General features: G+C 38.4%; 1 protein-coding gene across 5 annotated transcripts in view; it reads left to right on the top strand.

Moving 5' to 3' along the window:
* The window catches only part of DCLK1 (doublecortin like kinase 1), a 317,888-nt gene that overhangs the window by 240,449 nt on the left and 58,550 nt on the right, over nt 1–18,889 (top strand). For 4 of the 5 annotated variants that reach the window (XM_044442668.1, XM_044442665.1, XM_044442666.1 and 1 more), the window contains exon 13: nt 4,582–6,237. The exons of the other annotated variant lie outside the window; for it this stretch is intronic. In XM_044442668.1, the coding sequence (XP_044298603.1) occupies nt 4,582–4,638 (57 nt within the window). In that variant the 3' untranslated portion in view covers nt 4,639–6,237. Of the gene's footprint in view, nt 1–4,581; nt 6,238–18,889 lie in introns of those variants that run through there. 5 annotated transcript variants of the gene reach the window in all.

An 18,889-nucleotide genomic window follows, 5' to 3' on the forward strand; every position in this document is an offset into this window, starting at 1 on the left:
ATTTGCTGGATACACATTTTAGAATTCTGGTAATTTTAATACTATTCATTCAGTTATCTAAGGGTACCAACCAATGAATTCTAGAAAGAAACAAGGTAGAAAAAGAAACAATCTTTCTTTTCAAAATCAGGTGCAATAAATATCACAAATGAATCAGTTGTCAATGAAAGAAAAGTGTTTAGTATAAAGTATTAGTACATAATATGAGCCTTTAGAAGATCTATGTGGTTCTCCTATGATAAAGAAGAGTTTTCCATGATAACGCATCAATATAGTGCACATCAATCCATCATCAACTTTGAATAACAGTATTGGGTTCTTAATCATTTTAACACATAGATAAATAGACAGATGGCATAGATATAGATATCACAAAACATTGTTGGTTCTGTTTATTACAGGACAGGTCTCAACACTTAAGTTCATTCTAGTTATAAAAGGTGTCCATGTAGTTACATAAACTCTCCAGCCTCCAGTTGAGTTTCCCTTAAGACAGCACGCTCATGTCTCATATCTGTTTACTAATATGATTAGGTCCATCTTACTCTGTGTTTTGGCTGAACTAATTTGACAATGGACTGAAGGCACGTAATGCAGAAATATCACTGGGGCTTCAGCCCTAGGTCTAGGTCTGAGCAATGCCTGGATAGGGGAACACTTGGGAACCTTGTGTTGGTAATTTTAAACTATCTGGATGATAGAAGGGCAAATTGGAGGGGGGTAGCTTGACCCAGGGGTCCCACAAAGCTTTACATTCCCTGTACCCTTCAGAACATTTTTTAAATAACATCAGGACAGTCTTGTTTTCTCTTGCTTTTTAGTCTTGTTCTTTCTCTCACTTTCACCCTTTTGCCTTGCTGTTTTCCCCTTGTGACCAGCCTCTAACCTCACTATTTCCCCATATCGTTAGATCAGAGCTGCTTCCATCCTAGCCTCTACTGTCTTGCTTCTTCTACCATTTTGCTATTTTCCCCTCCCAGCTTCAGGCCTCACTTTTTCTCTCTGCCTCATCCCTTCATACCTCTTTAGCTCACTTTTGACTCGCCAGACCCCTATCACAGCCCTTATGCAACTGTATGGCAGCCATTCTGTGGTGGTACCTCAGTGGTTTTTCAAATTTCCAAATGTGTCCTCAAGTCTAATAAGCCTGGCTTAGTGTATCTGTTGAGTTATGGATGAGTCATGTAAATATGAGCCAATCAATCCATGAAAACTCCATTATACAAATCACCAGGGGGCAAACATCAAGGTCATCTTGCCCCTAGAAGCATCCTGGGAATATTTCAAATGAAACCAATGAAGTGTTTGAAATGAAGGAAATAAAGTCTGCGTGCCACAAGAATGCACACATGAGAAAGAGCATATGCTTACAGAGTTGATGTTTTATTTATTTATTTATTTATTTATTACATTTTGTACAACCTAACAGCTGAGGCTCTCTCGGTGACTAACAAATGTTATGAAAGGCAGGCAAGAGGTGTCGAGAGAGCCATATTATTACTTATTGAAGGTACAGGAGGCCTCTTCTGTACTGCTTTGTACCTCTCATATCACCAGGATCAACCAGTACCAGGGTGTGCCATGGAAACATAAGATGAACACCTCTCTCAGGCTCACCCGCTTCCCAATCTCCTCTTCTGTGCTGATCAAGTTGTAGAAGAGTGCCAGCAGACTTCATGCCACTTTATAGATAGGCAGCTGGAGCTTATTGGTAAAACGAGCAAGCAGTTCTTTATGCATTTCCTTTTTTTTACCACCCAATCGTCAATGCTTTCTGGGTGCTTAACAAAAGTCAACCCATAGCAACAAACTCTGCCAGTTCTGCTTGTTTCTTTGCCACCAGGGAGCAGGCCATGGCAAAACGCTGATCTTCAGTGTCATGGAGATGACATCAGGAGGAGCTGCAGGGAAGGCACTGTACAGTCCCTCAGTGTGTGCAGTCCAGCATCTCGTTATGTTGACTCAGTGATGCAGGAAGGGGCAATATGGCTGCCAAATGTGCTGTTGCAAACGTCAGCACTGAGAAATCTTCTCTTTTTGAAGTAACAGAAACATTCTATGTACAACTTCTGGGGCCTTCCTCCAAGTGCCAACTTGGTGGGAGATGCTTGGGATGGCAACAAGGGAGAGGGCTTTCTCGGTGGTGGTTATGGAATAACCTCCCCACTGGCTGGCACCAAATGTCATCTTTTTGGTGCCAGGTTAAGATTAAGCCAGGTTGATAACCTCTTTTCTGAGGCTTTTAATGACTTACTCAGCCACCCAGAGGCTTGAGGAGGGTCACTAGGTGTTCTCAGAGTCGTTCTTTCTCCCCCACACTTATTTTGTTATTGTCTGTATTTATTAGCCTTTTTAAACCGGTTTTAAACCCTTTTTTCCCTTAATTTATTATTTCTGATTTTCAGATTTTATTTGTTGTGTAAACAGCACGGAAAGCTTTGGCTGCGGGGTGGTACAGAAATGAAATAAATAAATCTGAGTGTTATAATACAGACAGATGGCAAGAGGAAGGTAGTGCTGTCTTTCATGGGTGGTGCCTGGTGGAGAACAAGAGGCACTGGAGGAGGATCTGAAGTAGCCCTCAGTCTTGAGGAAGGCTGGCTGGAAGAGTCTGTTTAATGAGGTCGTGTGAGCTGCACCAAGCACCAAAAGGGCTGAGGAAACCTTAAAATATGCATGAGGAAAAGCTTCAGCCATTGCAGTGGCTCACAAATGATTTCTTTCTCCAGCTTTTGATGTTCCAAATAAAAATTTTGGGAACTGGGGAAGCAAGTAGCAAGGTTCACCGAGGACTTCAGCTTTTTGCTCAAAACTCGCTCATCACTGCCAAACCCCACATCACATTCAGTAGTTTAATTTAAACTGCATGGTCTTATTTTCCTGCAGCTAAAACTGGAAAGTTTCTTATGCTTCATTTCCCTGTATGTTGAATTTTACTGAATTGTATTTAATTCACAGTTATATAAGTCACCCCAAGAACATAGGTTGATGAACAACCACAGAAATGTGTTAATACATATATTTACCTTTATTTTGGATGGAACAACTTCCACCGTCACCTTTCCCTTATCTACTTCATTAAACTCCCAGCACTTCTTGCAGCCACATTTTCTGGTTCCTAGTTGAAAAAACACTGTCATCTGAGAGTTTATGTACGATAAAAAGTTTAAGAAATAAAAGGGAATGAAAGGAACGTAGCAAAAAACAGAGGGCAGATAAATGGTGGCTTTCATTTCAATAAGTTGATGATTTAATAATTTGGGATTTTTTATTTTATTAAAGCAGAGAGATACTTATAAATGGAAAAACAAGATCAGGCTGATAGTCCTCAGTGTTATTCAGTTTTATGTCTGCTACTGCCTATAAAAGAACCATTTATGCTCTGTGGACTTCCTGAAGGCATCTGACTACCCAGAATGCTGGATTCAGGATGGTCTCCTCTTCTCTTACAATGCAAAATTGTGTCTTCTCCATTTCTTTATTTTCCAGCAGAGTCCATTTCTCTCCAGACATTTTGGTTGGCAGCTCACATCAGCCCCAGCCAGCATGGCTAATGGTCAGGGATGATGGAAAGTGCAGGCCAAAACATCTAAAGGGACCTAGATTGAAGTTGGTGTCTTCTCTGGTGCCCATGCCAAGGTTCCATTGATGCAGGGGGCACACTGTGGATTTAAACTATGTTTAACTGTTTAACCGTGCTAGAGGACTCAGCTGAATCACTATGTGTACAGAAAGCACAGCAAATCACATTAGCCTGCTATGATCTCCATTCCCTCTAAATGAACACCTCCTTTAATTAACCTTGAATCAATGCTGGGACCCTTTCTGCTTCCTAACATTCTCTCTTTATTTTTCTGTGCTGTTCATCTCTGAGACATGTGCTGTACTGTGTAGATCGAATGGGGCCACTTGTTATACTCCCACACCTCTGGCATTTGGAGATTATTTGATCAGTCAGAGGATGGTAGCAGTAGGAGTAGAAAATGATAGGAGATTCATAGTGGTAGCGCACACACAGACACACTCACGCACATGCTCTGTTTCCTCTGCTGATTGAAACTGGTTGCTTGGCTACCATTAGTAAGAATCCCCCCCCCCCAATTCTGTTGTTCTATCAAACACTTCTTTTTCCTTCTGTTTCAAACAATGGAAATGCAAAGGGGTTCATTCTGGCACTACCAATTTCTCAAAAAAGTGCAGCATATTCAGGTGTAATACTATGCAAGTCTAGACAAAAGAAAGACAGACAACTGGACTGCCGGGGCCATGCTGGGTGTCATAGACCTTTCTTCTGTATAAGCTTTCACAGGAGTGCACCCTTAAGAACTCCACAAAGTTAATGCTGAAAGGAGTAAAATACCAGAATAAAAGTATAACAACAACAAGAAAATGATATACCTTTTGTTAACAAAACACTGATGTCTTAAGCAAAAGGCTATAAATCATACGGACACCATCATTTATTCTTTTTTATGTTCATTTTGGTCTTCCTGGAAGGCAATAGTTAAAAATGTAAGAGTTTAGTTGCAGTGCAGCAAATCAAGCACAATAAACAAATTTATACTGCACTTCATCTTACAGGACCTGTATCGCCCACTCTCTTCGGATGATTTGGATTCAGTAGGCGACTCTGTGTAAAATCAGAAAATGGAGCAATGCTTAATGGTTTGTGACTGGGTGAAGGTGTGACACTTTTTAAGAATGTAGTTAGTTGCCAATTGACATTAGTGCATTGCACAAAAGGGTTTTGCATATTTTAATAAATCACTGACATTCATTAATATATGTCAACTGTACTGGTAATATGTGCTTGTGCTGTTTGTTTTCTATAAAAGGGCTTTTGGTTACAGGATGCTTAAAATAGTAATTGAACAAACATTCTGAGATAAAATTGGGTGGGTAATATAATACAAAAAGGTGCTATTATTTTGCTAAGCGCTCCACACTGGTTGTACCAAAGCAAGTCTGTGTGGTAGAGGCTTGAGCAAGGAACAGCCTTCTGCTTGCTTGGAGGAGAGGGGATCACAGATCATTTTCTGAAACATCCTTTCCGCTCATACTGCCAGTGAATACAAACCCATACCTTTACAGCAGTAAGAAATGTAAAGCAAAGAAAAGAAGCAAAGAAATGTTTCTGGATAAAGGATACCAGCAAACTTGCTGGGAGATTAATGGATAGCTCAGATAGCTTTTTAGAAGAGAATAGTACAGACACCGCTTGTCCTCACATTGTTGAACCAGTGGATCCCAAATAAGATTCCAATGTTTAGTAAGTTCTTTCTTACTATTTTTAAAGGAAGTCAGCATAAATTGGGATGAGGAATAAAACAGTATGATTGAAAAGCTATTTACGATCATTTGAACCACACAAAGCAACCATTCTCATTTTAGGATTTTCACTAGGAATTGTTTAATTTTCCTTCTTTTTAAAGATGTAAATATGACAATATACTTTTTCAGGCTCAGACACAACAAAAGCGAGCTCAGCTTTTTCTCCAGTTACATTATTAAAAGTAGATATCACCATGGTGATTGAAGTAGTTAATTCTAATAAGTTATTTCTGAGTTGCTATCATTTTTCTTTTAAATAAAATGAATGTGCTTGCTCATTCTAGAACAATTTTCTCTATGATAAATTTGTTGTTATTAAGATCAAAGGCACCCAGTGAGATTATTTTCTGTGTAAGCCCCATTGAAGTCAATTTCCATAAGTAGGTCTTAATAACAACTATTTTATCACAGTATGGATAGACTGCTTGTGTTCTGCTATCTTGTTTTGAAAATTGGTGTGTTTATTATAAACAAGCTTGGTCTTACAAATTGCTTGCTTAATGTAATGTTTTCTATCCAATATGTAAACTGTTATATCCTAACTGTAACATTTTAAACAATGCATTTACTCTAAGATTTCATATATATTGAATGAATGAATGTTAAATTATTTTTACTTATAGATTCCACACCACATTACAAATCACTGGGTCTCATAAGAACAGTTGTAACTAAAACTAAAGGCATCCATAGCTGTACTCTTTTATTTTAAAACTACTTAGCATTTTTATTAGTGCTAATAAAATGGCCAACAAAAACATAATAACCTATATTATTATGAGGTGTGTTCTGATGTTACCCTGGCATGAAGGACAGCAGAACACAACTGTAACATGTGTTAAATACGTCCAGTACATTAGCGGTTTTGCAGTTCTTGATACTGAGGTCTTGATTAGACTGGCTTGATTTCAGAAGAAAGCTATACATTATGGGCACAGTTCTATCAATTTCACCTTGATGATCAGCTTGTAAGCTTATGATCATCTATGCAGGGAGGGAAGGAATGGCAGAGGTGTTCTTTTGCTCTCCATCTTCTCACCCTGCATTTTTCACTTTTTTGACCATCTGGTGAAGGCAATTTCATAGGGGGAGGGAAGGAAGCTGGCAGAGATTCAAGATAGCTTGTAAGTTGTTCTTTTCCTCTTCCTCTCTCCATGTGCCAAAAGTTTCCCCTTTTCCTTCCCTGAGGACAAGTTCCCTTCTGTGCCAGCCAAGGGATGGGGTCCCAGTCTCCAACTTCTGAGGTCAAGACTTTGTCGCTCACGTAGGAGGCTGAGCTCCAAACAATCCTAGGGGCAACAGCATTTCAGACTAGGGGCCATATGACTGCCCTGTAAGACAGAACAGATTATTATACCCAAAAGAGGCAGAAGGAATAGAGTACACTGGATGCATTCTTTTTCAGGTTTGTTCTAGTACATGAAGGAATACTTTAATTCACTGGAGACTAGAATAGCTTTCTTTTATGTTGGCATCACATATCAAAATGAAGCAGGTTTGAGCTAGTTTTGAAAAGTAATATTTTAATTAATTTCCTTTTGTTCTATGAATGTTCACTCCAAGGATTTGAATTGCCACTGAATTTAAATTGTATAGATTTGTTTTTGCTATAAGGGTGAAGAAAGGATAAAATTAAAAGTTGATGGGCACCTAAGCCAGTTTTCTATGTGTGTTCTTCTAATGGTTCTGCTAGGCTAGAGTAGCCAAGGTGATGCCTCCCAGATGTATTAGACAACAACTTGTGTTATCACCAGCCAGCCATGCAACACAGTCCAGTACATCTGCAGGGCACCAGGTTTGGTGAAGGCTGTGCTAGGTCATACCATCAGTTTTACAGACTGTGATAGTTCAAGAGCTATTCATCAGTGTATGCTATTTGTTTCAAAGAAGAGCCTCAATTATTGGAAACAAATACTGTTCTATCAGCAATGAGATGTACTCTCTGTGGATAGAATTTGCAAAATGCAGAATCAGCAGCACAATTATCTTTGAAAAAAAGTTATAGGATTTTTACCTGAGTGATGACAATCATGTCATGCAAAATGGTAACCACATCTTCTTGTGGGTTATGTATTTTGACTGTTTCAGTAAATTACTGGAATTATTTACTACTCAGATGGCTTTAGTCAAAATAAGATTGTCACACAGCTTTTACTGCTATTTTACAAATACTGAGGGCTTTTACTTGTTTCTAAAACTTGGTAGTTTGCCTGTGCTTCTACATATTTACATGCAGAATTGCACATGCATGCACACATGAACAAGTGAACACACATATGTAAGGAATGGTAAATTTGCAAAGTAGGTCAGTCACTTAAAGACTTTACTGTGCATTAATGTTTATCTTTTTGAATTAGAATTCAAAACAGATAGTGAGCTGTTCACAGTAGAAATGTTTTAGTCAAATGCCAGTTTCCCATTTTTGTACATAGAATGGTGCTTTCAAATGAAAGAAAACTGTTTTCCTTGGTTTTGTTTTTACCATTTCAGAATCGTGAGTTTCATTTCCACATCATTATGTCAAAATTGTATTTCCAAAGCTAATGAAGACCAATTTAAAATTATTTCATCTCACTGTATTGGTATGGTATGATATATAAGGTTGCAGAGACACATGCTAATAGAAATGTGCCTTGTGCAAATTTGTGCATGTAATATAATATCAAAACGATAAATAGTGAGCCATGTCTACCATGGCTGCCTTTGGATATGCTATGGTTTATCATGACTCAAATGAGTCCAGCTCCGTCCTTGTACACTGTGCCTCTCCCTTCTTCTAGTCCAGCTTCAGTAAGAAATTTGGAAGCTTTTGCTTCCATTTTTTAAAATTAAAGTTCAGCAACTCCAATAAGCTTTGACTGATCTTAGCTATGGTTTGTTTGAAATAAGCCAGATTTCAAAACCTGAAGTTGGATTGTTTCAACAAATCATAATTAAGAATTGCCATGCCAGAGCTTAGAGTTCACATATAAGACAAAACTGTGGTTAATTGAAATTTGAAGTTAATCCTTCCAGTTTTCTCTTTGTGACTGTACCAGGAGGGAAGAATGGAGAGGAAAATGCATAAGCTTTTGGAGAATCTAGGTATATATTCTTCATGATAAACCATAATTTATCACAACATGTGGAAGCAATCAATGTAAGTCTAAACATGTTAAATTGCTCACAAATCAAGCATTATATGAGGCAGAAAAAAATAGAAACATAGTGTGTTCTGTGGTAGGATTTGCATACCAAACATACACAACATCTGCTTAGTCATGGAAGCAGTTATCTGACAACATGGTGAAAGACTAATCTGAACAATGCAATACATGATGAGCCGAAGCTGCCTTTATGTTTTAAGTACATTTCTCGCCAGTGTCTGCAACTGAGATTCCTGCCGGTTCACCATGTGTCTATCTGGTTTTTCTCAATGTGGTTGCATACCTGTGTATATAATTGCATGGACAACTAATGAGGACTGGTCCCTTGGCATCCAGGATTGTATTATATAAAAACTGCTTTTCTTTGTATGATCATCTATACACAGTGTGCATGTGCATATTTGTATACCTCTTGCTCTATGTATATGTACTTTTTTGTTTGCACTTGTTTAACTTAACCCTGTGCTGAAAGGTATGGACAAGAATGGACTGAATATTTTGTAAATTCATCTAGTGTGCTGCAATACTAGAGGGTAATAATTATTTCCCTTATATAATAATCTTCATTTGGTTTATATCATTCAATAAAAGAAAATTTCAGTATTGTGAATGCTTGTTGATAAAAAATATGTTTACAATTTTATTCAAGTTTTTTGGAAATACTTTACTGGATTCATTTGTTTTTCTTGTTTTTTTTTCCATACTGACTGTTAAATAAACAGCAAAACCTGTAAAACATTTTAAAGTAGTTTCAGCTGAAAGTAGTTTTGTTTTTCTAATAAATCAAGCAAATGACCTTCATTTTTTGTACCATCAATGCAGCGCATTGTATGTGTGTTTTGTATTTGACCTTGCCATACTTGATTGCCTTTGCTGGAGTTTAAGCTGTAAGTCATAAAATAAATAAATGGGATAATGTATTCTAAAAATTCAGTGAACTTCTTTTGAGAATGTGAAAACCAGACAAAAGTTAATCTCCCCTCTAGCCTGTACTTTTTTTTGGTCCCTGAACTATGGAATTCATAGATCTTAATGGGTTAGTCTAAACATAAATGTGTGCAGTGGCCTTTAAAATGTAAATTGTGGGTGCTGAAGAATAAATGCAGCTGAAGAGAGAATTTCAGATGGGTTCTCCGGACAGTAAATTTACTAAGCCATAATTGCATATTTTTGAGTGTGTGACAAGGAATAGATTTGAAGCATGGAATGAGAAATGTATTCTACATTCTGTTCTAGTATCAACATGCACTCCCCTTAAGTCAGCTATTAGGAAAATTGAATAAGACTGAGCTCTGCAAATGTTGCCTGGTGGGGGAAGGTGGGGGAAGAAAGTCTGCTTCTTCAGGCAATTCTGAAACAGTTTTCCTAGTTTTTCCAGTGGAAAACTGAGCAAATATGTTTGCATATCTTTCCAGATATAATTGTCTCTGTTTTGTGAACCAGATTTGGTAAAAGGTCTGAAAGACTGGTTGCAGTTATTTAAGGTAATTCAGGTGCTGGGTATTTATATATATATAATAAAACCATACTAGACACTTAAGGTCAAAGATTTTGTTGATTTTCATTCACATTGGTTACCCCATCTCACCCTTTTTTCTTTAGCTGCATGGATTGCTAGACCATAATACCCCACCCTGACTTCTGTGGTTCCACCTTAGGCAGTTTTTTGTCATTCTCAGTGGTGTTTCCCAGCCTTCAACAAATTTGTTATTAACATTATATTATTTATCCTTTTATCCTGAATATTTAGAAGGTTCTAGAAGCTATAGTTGCTGGGATCCCAAGTGAAAATGCCTTTTAATCATATGCAAATATTTTAAACACTGAAAGGCCAAAAAAGATGTGACATGGAAGATCTGTTACTGGATCTTATTATAATTACAATAAGTATTGATGGGTTGCAAGCTGATACAGGAGGTTCCAATAGCACTGGGATGAGAGTGGATTTAATACCTTCCTCTTTTCCAGATTTCAGTTGCCCTACCAAAGCTGGTACTATATAGTCTGTAACCCAAACACCAGCTCCAGGGAGGAGCAGAGACTGAGACGAGGAATACAGAAAATAGAGTAATACTTAAGCCCCATTCCCCCAGTGCTGTAACATCAATTAAAATTATGTGTTTTGACCAATATGTCTCTAACAGTAAGGCTATATGTATTAGCTACTATCCAAATATGAGGTGGTTATGGGATGAGTGGAAGAATGAAACTTTAGGGACTGAGCCTTCTTCCCCAAAATAGAAACTATCCAAGGTGAATATCTCAGACTCCTCAAATGAATTGGAAGGAGAGCCAGGGTCAGAATTCTGAGCTGAAATTTCAAGGCCAGTAAACTTTGAGATAAGCCAAGTGGCTGATGAGGCCCAGACCATCTCTGGTTCACATAGAGACAGTGCAAAATAAGGAGGATTGGAGAGAGATGGTTTAACTTGATCAGTCCAATTGCCCAATGCAGACAAAGAGAACTAGCCAGTTAAGGAAAGTCTGGCATTCCTGTTATCTGGGCCACATGCAGAAGAACTCACCTGAGGTGGAGCCAAGTCCTTTGGTGAGGAAGGGAGGGTGGTGATTCGGCTGGAATCATTCTGAACTAAATGGACAGAACTAAAGCCACAATTAGGGACTCCTTAATTGATGGATTTCTTTTGCTGCTGACCTTTATCTTACCACCTTTTCTAACAAAAATAGCCCTGGCTGGTCAGCTTTGTCTTAATAAAAGAGGCCCCCTCCTCTTGTTTTGTTTGGAAGGAAAAAGGAGGGGGGGGTATCAGAGAGAGAAAAACCTTAGAATTCTAGTATACAAAGTACAGTACCTGCTAAAAGCTTGCCTAGGCAAAGAAAGAAAAGGAGGAACAGAGTAAAAATCCATTAAAGAAACTAATAGTGTGATGGGAAAAATGGTATAGTCAGATTGTAAATTGTAAATTGTAATTTTTCTTTTTTCCCTTTCTTCTCTTCATTTCTGGAATAAACAATAGAATCACAATTGTATTACTGAATTGCATGCTACAGGCACGCAGCATAAATTATATTCCACATTTTCCTTTGATGAATGCCAAGAATTGTGTGTGGATGTAGCCTGGATTAGATGTATAATCTGTTTTTGTGATTCTTAATACACATAGATCCTATTTCTATGGCTCCCACCATATATGTGAAAATCTTTCTTTCACATTCATGCCCATGTTTTGAATTGTTAGCTTTATTATCTTGCAATCCATTAGATACAGAAAAAGGCAAAGGTATATAAATCAGTATTTCATTTACTCTGTTCAAAGTGCAGAAAACAGAGAGCCTTCACCATCACTGGTTTGCTATTTTTTATTTGACAAATACACAGTTGAATCAACTGAATTTTCAGTATTTGAATCTAAAACAGCAGTTTAACATGGTTTGTCCTGTTACTTTATTACACTAGGGAAATATAGACTATAGGTGAATTTTGCAGACCTCATAAGCACAAATAAAATGCTTTAATTTGTATTCATTTTTACTATCTACAAAATATATGGAGAAATCTGACATTGACCAGATTTCCAGACATCCTACCTTACCATTCTCTCATGGATCCCTCATATCAGTGAACCAGTGTGAATGGCTCCCTGCAAACATCAAATGTTGTATGGAAGATTAAGCTACAGAATAGAATATGCATACTTCGAGCATTTATATGCATCTTCCCATTTCAATTTGAGAAATGTCACCGAGCTTCCCTGTTTAAAATATCTGCAAATGAAATGCAGAGAAAACCTTTCAGTAAGATGTGGTTGAAACTCTATAGCACTGATCTTCTCTTTCCCATCGTAGAGTAATGGTGGTATGTTGACCATCTGTTACATGAATCCGATCTGCATGTGAAGTACTTACACCAAAGACCTGATCCTCCTTTTATGCAGCCACTTTCTTTTAAAGTAGGTGTGTCATAAAAACAGCCAGGTGGCCAGAAACTGAAGCAAGAGCTCCCTCTTAAAATTTGTTTAAGGGTGATGACATTTCACATGGTACAGACTGAATTAAAATTAAGACAGGTCATTTATATTGAGCGCTTCAGGTTCCATGGAGACTTTTTCAACGGAATTCTCTCTTTGTAGTAATCCTAATGTGATCTACAGCTGTATAGAACTGCAGTGTGTACGGCTCCATCACGCCCATCAGGACTGTTGTCCGGTCTTCAGTGGCTATGTAACATGAAGGGCATTTCAATAAATGTGTAATGGATATGTATGGAAGCCTTTAAAAAAATCACCATTCTCAAAACTTTGGGGCCCATAATGGTCAATTCTTTAAAAATCTCCAGTGAAGAATTCGACATTTTTGAAAATTATTAGATTGGGTTTGCAATCTGCTAAAATCAACAACCCTCTCTTAGGTCATTCAAGCAACAAGAGCTCCAGGAAGTGAGAATAAATTTGCCCTATAGAAAACTATTAGTAAGCAGATGTTATGAAGGTTCCACTGGTTAAAATCCAATTCCATGCATGCTTCAAATAATAATGTGGAGAAGTGGGTAATTGCATTAAGATGAAACAGGATGCTTAGCCCTTCCCATATATGTCTGTTTTCTTCTGCAAAAGTTTCCAAAACTGCCCTCATTAAAAAAAACTGCTGAGGGTAAACAGAGGAATTGCTTTTGTGATTAGAGAATCTGTATTCACAGAAGGAATCAAGGAAACTGCTCATCTGTCAGTCTTTCCTGTGCCATTCTTGCTTTTTTTTGGGGGGGGGGGAATTATTTGGCAAATTTGCTGAGAGAGCATTTAGTCTGGCTTAATGACTAGCCCAATGGGTAACATCCTCACTAGCCAGCATGAAGGAAGGGTGAGTGTTTCTGCAATGTAATTCTCAAAACCTGAAGGCCTGGCAAAACCATAGATAAATTTAATTCATAGATTTTTGTCAACTCTAAAAACACAGAGCTTAGATGAAATCATATTAATGAGTATGGTTACTGCAAGTTATTCTGTGAGTGTTATCATTCTTAATAATCCTCTTGAAGCAGTGAATGAAATAACTGTTTGTTAACCTGAGACATTGTCCAAATGAAAGCAAAACTCATAATTAACTATTGTAAGGTTTGTACAATAAATGTTAGTCATGGAGCTAAACGTTTCCTTAAATGATGGTATCCCATCTTTAGAAGACTGACACTTTGATGATGGAGGAAATATATCTGTGAAAAATAATGGAGAATAGTCAGAAAAAATATGTAAATATTGTATAAAGAAAACCAGGATTCAACAAATATAAAGGGGGGGGCGGAGTCAGACTGGAATGAGATCGAATCAATACTATCCTCAAAAAGAAAACTGAAAACCCAGAGGGTGGATAGCTTATTAGTAATCTGAAAAGTGTAATAGAACCTGAAGTATTTTGGCATGCATATATTTATGTTCAGAAGAGGCCCAAGTGGGATGGATTATGTGGTGGATAATCAATCTTTATTATGCGGTCACAGACCGACAAGGTGGATAATCAATTACTTCCAAAGATGATCCCCACAAATGGGACATTTGTCTTTTGGACATCCTCCATCATAACAGTGCTGGCTGTAAACCTTTGTTTCCAGAAGCTGATACGTAAAGGAATTCTACATATTAGAATATTCATAGATCCTATTCTCATATCCTTTCCTCCAGTATTTTACTGTTTTAAGATATTACCTCACAAATACAATAAAGAAAGAATTTATATTTACCCTTCTTCAACAATATAAATACTGGATAATTCACATAATATTAAATATTACATTTATAATATATAATTTTGATATTTATGGCAGGACTAGATAAAATTATTCCATATCTGATATTAATGTGGGTCAAGACCATTTTCTTCAAGGTGACATAAAACTAATCATGTAAGATAAGTTCCAATAACTTTTTAAAATCTCAAAAATTCCTATTTTTGTGTATTAATGCAGAAAAGGCATTTGATCACTTAGGATGGATATATATTAAGTGAGTTACTGCTAGGAGCTAAGGTTATCAAATGCTTAAAGCTGTGCATGTTTACACAGAAGAAATTCTTATTGGGTGAAATGGGATTTATTTATGTGTGTAGGTCCAAGTTATTGCGGCCTGATGGTGTGGACAAGGTGCTTGGACAAGTACGTTCCACCACCTGCTTATTGGATCCTTGCCCATCTTGGCTGCTCAAGACAGCCAAGGACAGGATAGGGACCTGGATCCTGGAGGTTGTTAACGCCTCTCTAAGGGATGGCCGGGTACCTGCCCCTTTAAAGGAGGCAGTAGTCCGGCCAGTCCTAAAGAAGGCTTCCCTGGATCCAGAGGTGGCCACCAATTATAGACTGGTGGCCAACATCCCATTTCTGGGCAAGGTGTTAGAGTGGGTGATGGCGCGACAACTCCAAACACTCTTGGAGGAAACTGATTATCTGGACCCATATCTGGAAACTGATTATCTGGACCCAGGTGTGGTACTGAATCTGCCTTGGCTGCCCTGTACGAGGACCTGTACAGGGAGAAAGACGGGGGGAGTGCATCCCTGTTGGTTCTCCTGGACCTCTCAGCGGCTTTTGATACCATCGACCATGGTGTCCTTCTGGATAGGCTAGCGGGATTGGGAGTTGGGGGCACTGCTTTGCAGTGGTTCCACTCCTATCTCAATGGCCAATTCCAGAAGGTGGTGCTGGGGGACTATGTCTCTGTGCCATGGCAGCAATGCCATGGAGTTCCTCAGGGTTCCATCTTGTTCCCCATGCTATTTAACATCTACATGAAACTGCTGGGAGAGGTCATCAGGAGGTGTGGGCTGCAGAATCATCAGTACGCTGATGATACTCAGCTCTACCTCTCATTCTGTACCAATCCAGGTGAGGCAGTGGCTGTACTGAACCGGTGCCTGGCTGAGGTAATGGGCTGGATGAGGGCCAATAAACTGAAGCTCAATCCAGACAAGACGGAGGTCCTGTTGGTAGGTGGATCGGGCTTTGGGATGGGGGACTTTGACCTTGTCCTGAATGGGGTTGCACTCCCTCTTAAGGACAGGGTCTGCAGCTTGGGAGTGCTCCTCGACCCAGAGCTATCGTTGGAAGCTCAAGTGACAGCAGTGGCGAGGAGCGCTTTCCTTCAGCTTTGGCTGATCCATCAGCTGTGTCCCTACCTGGAGAACGACTGCCTGGCAACAGTGACACATTCATTGGTCACTTCCTGATTAGACTTCTGCAACGTGCTCTACGTAGGGCTGCCCTTGAAGACAGTCCGGATACTTCAATTGGTGCAAAATAGAGCTGCCAGGCTGCTGATGGGGACTGGGCATTGTTCTCATATAACCCCAGTCCTACGTCAGCTCCACTGGCTCCCCATTGAAGTCCAGGCCCAATTCAAGGTGCTGGTTATCATCTACAAAGCCCTGAACGGCTTAGGCCCTGGTTACTTAAAGGAGCACCTGTGTTCATATATGTTCTCCCACCCCCTGAGATCAGCAGCAGAGACCTTTCTCCGGGAACTCTCCGTAAAGGATGTTAGGAGGGTGAGTACTCAGAGAAGGGCTTTCTCTGCGGTGGCGCCCAACCCATGGAATGCGCTCCCCAGAGAGGTCCACCTGGCGCCGTCCTTATTTGTTTTTCGGCGCCAGGCCAAGACCTTTTTATTTAAATGCTATTTTAACTGTTAATGGTTTATTTGTTGATTTTAAATTGACCAGGCTGTGTCCACTATTTTATTTTATGTATTTTAATTATTTGCTTATTCTTTTTTTTTTTTGTATTTTATGCGGGATTTTATGATTGTAAGCCGCCCCGAGGCTCATGCGATGGGGCGGCATATAAGTTATTTAAATAAAGAAAGAAACAAAGAAACAAACATGTATTGCAGAAAGGAATGATTTCTGCCTTTTTGCAGCATGACTCCCTGGTTTCTTTGTTGGAGTCTGCTGCCCCTGGTGTCCCCCAAGTGTTGCCAGTGCCCCTTCTGCTGCGAGAAATAGAAGGGACTTCAAAACTTGTGGAGAGCCCTATGTGGAGGAAGTTTTCTCCTTATAACAGGCCTGGGTTCAGGGAATTCCCTTCAGTTTTTCACTTCCTAAAATGTTATTAAGTCAGGCTAAATGGCAGACCTGAAGATTCTGCTACAAAGGGTGTTTTTCATTCCCCTCATCTGAAAATAAAATCTAAAAAACATGCATAACATTGGGGTACAATGTTTCAAATTGGCATGGTCACCCAAAAAAGTGGGGGGGATTGCTTTCCACTAAGTAAAATGCATTTTCTTGTGGCGCTTGCTTGAAACCTTTCTGCCATGCTTGGACACGAAAAGCACCACAGAAATGTGGGGGAGGTACATGCTGGCTGGGGGATTTGGATGACAGATGCCCAGCCTGCCTAGTATCTACCAACCTGTCTATGTTTGCCTGTAGACATCAGTCCCAGTGGTACTAAAAATCCTAGTCTCCTTAGTACATGTGGCAGCTCAGGTTTACATTAAACCTCAGGACTGAGGAAACCTAAACAGGCTCAGTATCAGACTTTAAGAAAAAAAATTAAAATACTTGATAATCATGGGCAACCCCTTCTATCCTTAGGGGGGGATACCTCTTGAATGCCCCCACAAAGGATTCTAAAAGCTGCCTTTAATGGTGGTTTTGATAATCTGAAAAAAATAAAATTCATTCCACAGTCATCCCAAAATGGCTTGCTGCATCTAAAGGGACACCTTGATGGTAAGGATACAACCACTCACTCTGATGGATCATCTTTCAGGAACAGGGGAATTTTACTCATAATGCGTGGATAAAATTAAGGTAGCTACTACATTGTGCAACCCACCATGTGTGATGGCTCTGGAAAATAGAATAGCTGTCACTTGTACTTTCGCCACATTTTGTTTTCTCTTTCCTTTCCTTTCTATTGAAGTCTCTGAAAGAAGCCCTGCTAAGATAAAAACTAATCTTATTTATTTGTTTAATATCTATGCCACCCAATATCTGTATCTCTCTGGACAGTTTATAACAATTTTGTGGGCTGCAATCCTATACAAATCTACCAAGGAGTAAGTCCTGTTGCACTCAATGGACTTACTGCTAACCAGTGAACTTACTGCTGACCAGACATCTATAGGAGCATATTATTAAATATTGGATGCATCTCCACTAGCACTCTTAAATTCTTGAGGTAGATAGTTGGAAATTCCATTATTTATGTAGGTAAGCAATGAAAAAAGAGAAAATGAAATTGAAAGAAAAGCAAAGAAAAACCACACATAGGGAGAGAGAAATACAAATATTGCTGGGTGAAATGAAAACCTGGGATAAATATAAATATAAACTATAACCTTATTTATGATTAATCTTCACATATATCATCCTTATTTGTTATAGTAAGAACATACATTTGGAACATATATTTCAATGCATGTTCATACTTGGAATAGAATAGCTTGCAATAATAATTTGCAATAATGAGCAAAGCAGATGCTATTTGTTTTGTAATAGAATTAGAATCCTGCTAATGGATATATTTTTGCATGAAAGAGAAATTTCAGAAATTATCTGCTATGCAGCAAATCTGAAAAGTACTCAAGGGTAGCTATCCAGAATGTATAATGTTCTAATGAATTTTGATATGGCATAAAATAAATAAAATGTTTTATTTATGGAATAAAATTTATTTATTTTAGCTCAGTAAGTTTTGCGACAGAACTTTTCAAAAATTCAGCCTCAGTGGTACAGGACAGATTGAATTAAACGTTCCTGACATCTGTGGGAGTTGTAATACAAATGGGCCAATTCTTGCTTATTGCATTGTAGCAAGTACATTACAGCTTGACTTGGCATAGGTGCTAGAAATATTCACTTGCTCTATTGAATTCAATGTTTCTGTGCTGGAAATATTTATAAAGTGTTTGCTAAACAATCCTATGTTGTATCAATGCTATGATACTGGCACTTAGTTCCATTCCAATCAATTGGAGTTATTTATTTATTTATTGCGTTTGTATGCTGCCCCATAGCCCAGGGGCTTTCTGGGTTGCTTCCAGAAAAACAGATACCATGCCAAATAAAACAATAACATCTAAAACAGCATAAAAGCAACTAATATACAGGAAGATAATATGAACAATAATAAAAACAATAGTGATCATGAATAGCTTTTCACACTGATTCCAGTTAGAATTAACTTAGCAACCATGAGAAACTTTTCATATTGATATCAGTTGGTTTCCTTTTTTATTCATTTGTGACATTTATTTACTACTACATACAATAAAATTAATAAGTAGCTTGTATCCAAATGTTAAAATCACAGTAAGAATACAACCATACTAAGCAGTTAATATAACTGATTTACAAGGATGCTTATACTTTCATATGACAGATGAAAGGTAAATCTACAGATATGGCCAGTGGTCAAGACTGCCTGGAGTTAAAGTCCACCTCATCAATGGTAAAATTCT

The sequence above is a fragment of the Varanus komodoensis genome, unplaced genomic scaffold (genome assembly GCF_004798865.1).
Source record: "Varanus komodoensis strain SLA01 unplaced genomic scaffold, ASM479886v1 scaffold4, whole genome shotgun sequence".
In the NCBI taxonomy this organism is placed as follows: domain Eukaryota; kingdom Metazoa; phylum Chordata; class Lepidosauria; order Squamata; family Varanidae; genus Varanus; species Varanus komodoensis.